Source organism: Pygoscelis adeliae, unplaced genomic scaffold (assembly GCF_000699105.1).
Source record: "Pygoscelis adeliae isolate BGI_AS28 unplaced genomic scaffold, ASM69910v1 Scaffold10, whole genome shotgun sequence".
Classification (NCBI taxonomy): domain Eukaryota; kingdom Metazoa; phylum Chordata; class Aves; order Sphenisciformes; family Spheniscidae; genus Pygoscelis; species Pygoscelis adeliae.
In genome coordinates this window covers 5,406,188-5,414,085 of record NW_008824053.1, presented here as the reverse complement: position 1 = coordinate 5,414,085, position 7,898 = coordinate 5,406,188, and the positions used below count along the sequence as shown (strand labels likewise).

The 7,898-nt window shown below is 36.8% G+C and overlaps 1 protein-coding gene across 1 annotated transcript in view; it reads left to right on the top strand.

The window, feature by feature from the left end:
- Positions 1–177: 177 nt before the first annotated feature.
- The window catches only part of ZNF326 (zinc finger protein 326), a 29,565-nt gene continuing 21,844 nt past the window's right edge, over positions 178–7,898 (top strand). Inside the window, exons 1-2 of the mRNA XM_009333788.1 lie at positions 178–248; positions 6,546–6,672. Coding sequence (XP_009332063.1) covers positions 209–248; positions 6,546–6,672 — 167 coding nt within the window. The 5' untranslated portion in view covers positions 178–208. The remainder of the gene's footprint in view (positions 249–6,545; positions 6,673–7,898) is intronic.

The window sequence follows — 7,898 nt, the reverse complement described above, 5'->3', positions numbered from 1 at the left end:
GGGGGCGGCGCGGGCAGAGACGGGGGGGAGCTCGGGGCGAGCTCCGTGAGGGGGTCGTGTCAGGAGACTGGAGATCCGACAGGAGAGAGAGCCGCCTCTTGTTGCGGCTCCCTGTCTCTCCCCTCCAGCTCTTGCTAAGCACTAAGTCATTCTCACTGACCCATCCTCTCCAGCTGAAGACAGAGATTGGAGATTCCCAGATACCCCCATGCATTGTGGTGTGAACATGCCCAGTGGGTCAGTCTCAGGTATGAGCTATAAATACGTCTAACCTGTAAAAAGCGTTGGGGCTGAACAGTCAGTGTTGACAAAAACAAAAAACAAACGGGTTATTAAAAGTACGTAACGTGGTTTGACTGCACATGTTGTTTTCTGGAGGAGTTATAGCTGGCTGGGAGTGAGACTTGATTTTCATCTTGGGCATGTCAACATGAACTCCTGCACGTTCCGAATCAAAATTGTGAGATCAAGGAGTGGGGATGGGGGTGGAATACAGACTTATGATGATGCTTTTTGCATAAATCAGTATTTTGTTTTCTTACGGACTACTGTATTTGATTCTTACTACTTTTATTGAAAAGAAAGAGGAAGTTTCACCCTTTTATACAGACATGGAAAAAACAGAACCTGGAACTGCTTGATTTTTATTTTATTATTTTTTAAAAGTTTACTTTAACTAAGACTTTGGAAAGGAATATAGAAAGCATATAAAGTAAACGTGATGCAGCAAAAGCTAGCTCTTGTTTTTACACTATCAAAAATACCACAGATACAACAAAAAGGAATGCACATATTTTTGTAAGATGATTAAGGTTATGAGTTTAGTAAGACTCAAGAAATGATTTGACATCTCTTGCCAGCATGCAAGCAAGTACTAAAAGGATGTTAATATAAAAACTTTATCATTAACTATACCCAAGCTTCATTTACAGATGTCATCAAATAAGTGTTTGCTGTTGGATCTCTTGATGCTCTTGCTGGCTGTTATACAGAAATAACACGTTGGATTACAGACGCATCTTTGATGGCAGTATGATAATTCTTATGATACATTCCTTGAGTCTTAGCTTTTTTGCCAGTGATACTATGTTGCATTTATCTTTCTTCATAGTAAAATAAATAAATTAAAGCTATGGCCCTGTTTTTTAATGTTCTGTATTGATTCATACTTAAATGTCCTTTAGATTTTTGGTAGTAAAGGTTCTTCTTAAGTGGCAGTTTAAGTATCTTATTGGAATATTCTCTGTAGCTGTTAACCAGAACCTGCTTTTCTGAGATCTGATGACAGCAGTATTAAAGTAAATCCAGGGTCGTCCTAAGGGAAGTAACCGATTAAATGTATGTTGTACAGTTAGATTGTTACTTTCATGTACCTCTGTAATAATAGTTTTCATTGTGATAATTAAGCTTTCTATTATTCATAATTATTAAACAAGTTTAATTATGATGTATACAGCTTGAAATGTTTAACACTAATGTTTATGCATTGTATGTACATTAGTAAGGCATGCATAAAGCTTTGTCTTTCCCCGATTCTGTACAGTGGGCTAAAGGCTATGTTGCAGGGGTCCAGTAGATGGCAATAGAGGACGGATGTTGAGAGTTCTTTGCCCAGTTTTCGTTTGTGCTCTTGGCGAGGTTCTTCCTGTTGGAAACTTTCAGCCAGTGTGAAGCACTTTTCGTTGGATGGCTGATGACAGCTGTAATTCCACCGTTGTCCCTTGCTGATGACTTGGTTTGAGACAGAGATGACATGGCCTGTAGAATAACTTTAATATTTCTGTTAATATTTCTGTTAATATTTCTGTTAATATTTCTGTTAATATTTCTGTTAATATTTCTGTTAATATTTCTGTTTATTAATATTATTATTAACTATTCATGTTAATATTTTCTTTACTGTAACTGTTGTCCTTTTAATCTGATTTCGTTGGATGGCTGATGACAGTTTTCGTTGGATGGCTGATGACAGCTGATGACTTGGTTTGAGACAGAGATGACATGAATATTTCTGTTAATATTTCTGTTAATATTTCTGTTAATATTTCTGTTAATATTTCTGTTAATATTTCTGTTAATATTTCTGTTAATATTTCTGTTAATATTTCTGTTTGTTAATATTATTATTAACTATTCATGTTAATATTTTCTTTACTGTAACTGTTGTCCTTTTAATCTGGAAGGGGAAATGGCTTTTGCTGCTATTCCTAAAATTCATCTACATTGTTGGATTGGTTCCTTGTTTTGCATGGTACTCAATGTTGTGTTAAAAATTCTGTATCTAACGACAAGGTTGTGATCTTAAAGCAGGCATGGTGTTATGAAAAATGTAATGTGCTTACTATTGCACAATGGATCCTTAAGCTTGTTGTAGTCATTGTGGATTATGAATTTAAAATATAGGGAAATTTAGCTTGTTTCAAGCTGGTACTTCTGGTTTTTTATTGTTTAAAGGTTATTTTTATTTTATTGAAGTTTACTTTTTTCATTTATTATTTACTACTGCAAGATCTTTCTCCTTTCTCATCTCCCTAGCCTTTTCACATGCTCCACATGGAGAACACTATTGAAAATGATTTTGTTTCTTTGTGCTGTGAATATGATTTTAACATTCTCTGATCTTAAGCCTTTTCTTTTAAATGGAGTCCTTTGTACCAAGGGATTCTGAGTCTTATCTACTATATGTTTAACTTCCTAGTTCTTTTCCTAAGGAAAATTTTATTTTTCTTTGCTGGCTGTTGAGATCTATTTTGCAGCTATTTTAAATGATCTCTCCACCAGATACGGCTTTTTTTTTTTTTTTTTTCTTATCTGAAGGAATACATATACACTGACATTTTAATTTGTAAATTGAACTTGTCTTTTAGTGTCCCATTCTTTTTTACTTTGGAGGGAATATTTTTTTTTTTCCCCCCTTTGACATAACTCTTCTCTCCCCTACCCCAGTAGACTTTAAGTATGATCTAGAAATGAAAAGTGAGATCGTTCTTTGCAATTCTATTTCTGTACTTTAGTTCAACAGCTCGTTCATCCACACTGTATTTATGCAAGAGGCTGCAGATACCTAAGTCTGATTTATTCCTTCAACAAACTCTTTGTTTCAGATACTTTATCTGTGACTTCATCAGTTCAGAGATTTACTCTTTCATTTTTATACTTTAGGAGCAAATATGAACCACTTCTTCCTACCCCCCCCCCTTCTCTTTTTCACTCTGTAGTATTCATAGGTACGCAGATATAATATTTCTTCAAAGGCTTCTTTGATAAACAGTTACTACTTAAACTTAAATGAAGTACTACACTTCTGAATTTTCAGTTTGAGACACTGCAATACAGTTCCTGATGGTTTTTCTTCTAGTGCTTAAGCACATGTTCTCTTGGCATGTGAAACAATTTCACATATAGTCTGAATAGTTTGCACAGGCAGGCAACTTCTGCTTATCGCCACTGGTGGTGACAGCCAGAGCTAACATAACAGGGAGCAGGCTACAGGCAGAGGAAATTGTTCTGTGCAGATACAGCTTTTTTTAATGCTCCATGTCCATCTGTCTTGCTTTAGTTAGTAGAAGAAGGATCAAAAGTGTGAAAGAGGCCAGTGCAAATTGATTTTGATGTCTGTGGTTGTGAGGTTTGTCAACTAATAAGCTATTTACCTTCAGATTGTAATAACTAGAGCTGTGCAAGTGATTAGTATTCAGCTACTACATTCAAAAATTGAAATCCTTTTATTTTCGTTCACCTAAGTGAACATTTACTGTCGTCTTACATGTTTTCCATCTTTTTAGGATAAAGCCTATCTGGAGAACAGACTTTCAGAGTAAAGAAAAGCTTAATGCCTGAAGAAATACTGCACTTCTTAATTTGAACGCAGTATCTTTGTCAGGCTCTGGGCATGAAGTGTAAAATCTATAAATCTTTGGTTAAGTTTGCAGCTGACACAATGACTGAACCAGGAGGCCATTGGTTAGAATGATAGGTTAACTGCTCAGCAATCTGGAACAGTTAATGAAATAGTCAGAAGGAGATCATAAGATCGCCTTCATTAGGTCAGGTCAAAGATGTGTCTGTCCCACCTCACCAATATCCTGTATGTCACTGTCCGTTTGGAGATGTGGAAGGAGTAGTACAAGTACTCCTTTGGTGTGTTTATATGCCTTCACTCATTTGCAGCTTGGGGACTTTGTGAACCAGAGAGATAGTCTTTGTGTTCGACATCCTTTGAATTTCTTGTCAGTGGATTTATCCAATTTCTTACTGAAAATTTACATGGATTTAAGAAACTTCTTGTTACAGAGCAGTTCCAGGACTTAATCTGTTTTGTGAAAAAGGATCCAAATAACTTTTTAGCTTGTTATTTTATAAGTTTCATTTGTTACCTCCAGTTGCTTGTAGTAGAAAATCACGCAAGTAATCATCCCTCTTCACTTCTTTGGACCTTTTGTATCCCCTGTTAAACCTTTTCAAACGTGAGTGTATTATAGTGTAGGTAAATGCAGTGCAATGAGTTTGGAAAGGGTGAGTTGTTCACTGTTAGGGAGGAGGTGGTGATGTCCTAGAGTCAGTGATTTGAGGATTTAGGGACTGGCATAGCTCTACAGCGAGACTGCTGATGCTAGATAACATGAACCGTGGATGAGTAAGGAGAGCGTTGAGCAAAAGTGGGTGTCAGAGGTTATCCTGTGATTGTAAAACATATTCTAGTATTTGCTTTCATGCTAAAAATTTCAGCCTAAATATTTCAAAATGATGCTTCACACCATTTTTTGGAAGAGTTCTTTTGCGTGTGAACGTTTCTGTGTTTTTCCCACTAGTGAACTTCTGGCACATGGACAACACTGGTCACTACTTACTACACTATAATAGAATTGGATTGCCGTGGCAGGGATCTTGACAGTATGTTGTGTTCTTCCTTGTTGAATGATTTGATTCACCTTTTCAACTCTTAACCTAATTACTTTTGTACCATCTCAGGGTCGGTAGATAATAGGGAGCAGGTGAAATTAAGGTAAATTATTGGGTACTTTCAGGTCAGATATTTCAGTTTTCAGAATGTCAGTGTCTTTTTTATTAGATATACTATATTTAAAAAAAAAACAAACAATAAACAACCTTGTATCTGAGATTGACCATGGGATCATCTAACCTTAATTTCTGTGAAGCTGAATTTATTTTATTGACTACCTTACTCTTTTTAGTGGCCTGCACCTTTATGTAGGTGGTCTTGGTGGTATTCCACTGGATTAGGTGGTAGATCGTTCAGTCACACCAGAGAGGAATATTAGATACTTCTATTAGAAGGCTCAGCCATTTCTTTAAAGAGTAACTTTTTGCAGTTTAAGTTGGTGCTGTGTGGTGTTACATGATTAGTATTTTGAAAAGTTTTTTTTGTGCTTTGCTGCAGAATCTTTATTGTATGTTTGGAATATGGAAGGGTGCAGTGTGACCTCCATGTTCAAACTTTTTTTTTTGTTTCAAAGTATCATCTTTATTTTTTTAGAAAGTACCTATGATCATCATCAGAAGAAAGATCAGCAGGAGATTGTAATTTGTTGGAGTCTCTATTCAGGCATGCTAAGAACATCTGTGTAAAAGTGATACAGTCAGCTCAATACCATTTGCAGAATTGTTCACTGTGTTTTCCATCTCTGCGTTACCTTTTCTGTGAGACTTGCCTTCTCAGGCTTTCTTTGTATTTAAAAGTTAGTGTTGGTTGGTACCGGGAAGCAGTTTTGGTCACTAGAATGCCAATGAAGTGCAAATTGTGTATGCTACAGGAAGACAGTGGATCACACTCGTTATGCAGAGCTACGACACCGTTTTAGTGCTTTGAATTCATGGGTGGTTATTTAACCAGAACTTTTACACAGGACTTCCAGTGTTGAGGAATAAGTTGGTTCTTTTGCCAGACTTCATTACAAGATACAAAGATGTCGTGAAGTGACATCGGTTCAGCTATGAAATACCAACATCTTAGTGCAGTTAGTGAACTGCAGCTCAGTGCTGATTTGGGTGGATTTTTGTTTGTGCTAGATTGGAGAAAGTTCTTTTGTTTGACGGTAGCCTATATACAGAGTCTGCACTGCAGCGTGACTCCTTGTAACCTTGACCCAAGGTCAATGTGAGTGAAGGTTTCTTGTGGCGTTGGATAGAGAAAGATGCTTGTGAGCTGTGTGTATTATTAAAGGGAGGGAAGTGGTCTTAATTCTCCACTAACTTCTGACATATTCTACATCAGGCTTCTCAATTTAATTCTCTTAATTTAACTTGCGTCTGAATTCCAGCTGATGGAACAATAATCCTGAGTTATCCACTACTGGGAAAAAAAAATGAACTGGATTTCAGTTAAGAGGTGCTGAGATAATGACAAAAGACACACACGGCTTCCCTAAGCACAGTGTTGAAATTGGTTTGCAACTGGCAGTTTTGTATTTTGTTTGTAAGCACTGTGGCAAAGAGTAAACTTTTTACTTAGGAATTTAAACTAGATTACTTAATAAGACTCCTTGCTTGCTTTCTTTATAAACATTTTTCTGCTCTTTTTTTAGACATGGACCGTGATTATGGGCATGGAGGCTATGGTGGCCCACGATCCATGGACTCTTACCTTAACCAATCCTATGGGATGGAGAGTCATGGAGGTGGAGGCGGAGGAGGTGGTGGTGGTGGTAACAGGTAAAATAATCCTTCAGTTGTCCCAAGAATTGATCAAATCCAATTTTAAGTTTAAATCCTTGTGTCTTCTAACTTAAGTGTTCCTGAGGCATGTTGTTACGATTTTGTATGAACACTTCCATTCTGAGTCTTCATGGTCGATAAATACTGGCAAATACTAAACTGTAAGAGCTAGATTCTTGTAATAATCAGCATTTTTGTGGAAAAGTTTGACAGTGAAACAATGCGTCTTTGAATGAAAATGGAAAAAGTTTTATTTTTCAGTAATGGCTAGCAATTTGTAACTGATTGGCCTGACGTACCATTTCTGACATAGCAGACGACCTAACTGGTTTAGTGCCTTAGACTGAATCTATCAACATTCCGTTTTCAAGGAACATTTAGGGTATGTGTTCTTTGGTTTGAATGTGCAGTGCTCAAATGATCTTGGTATTGAATCTGAAAGTCATGTCCAGATTATTTCATTGGCAGGTACTGATTACTCTCAAAACTGTGTGCATGTTCTGGGCTGCTTTGTAAGATGGATTGGTCTAAAAATAAAAATTCTGATGCAGTGGTCTTAAAGTTGTGTATTTAATGCTAGGATACTATTACTGTTGCTCTTTCAGATAAAAACAGTAGGGAGCAGCTGATTTGATTTAGGTCTTAATATCGTATTCAAAGAAGCATGCTTTTCAGAGTAGTGATTCTATCTTGGAGGAAATAAAATGTGAAGAAAACTTAGATAATCTGATGGTTTTCTTGTGTGCGCCCTTGAATTCTTGTCTGGCTGTAGCCAGACTACTGAATGATTCTTGTCTGTAGTCACTGTGGTGCCACTGGGCAAGGACAGTACTAAGTAGGGAGGCTGGAGAAGTGTTGTGTGTTGCTGCACGGTTCTGTTAAACATTTTAGTTAAGTATAATTTGTTTAATGATGAACATTAAGATTGACTTAAAAGTCTGAGCAGAGTTTCAGGAATGAGCTGTACCTACCATATAGTAATCTGCATATGATTGAGGTTGAATGACTACTTGAACACCGAAATGTCTCTTGCCATGTAACGTTAATATTGTGCATGGGCTCTTTCTGTAGATAGTGTCATTTTCTGTGTAGCTTTGGGTCTTTTGAGACTAATATATTTTAAAATGAAGGCATTCAGTTTACTATAGATACAGTTAGTAATCTGAGTCTGTTTTAGTTTATATTTTATCAGTCAAGGGGTTGTCTTTCCCAACTCCTGCTGA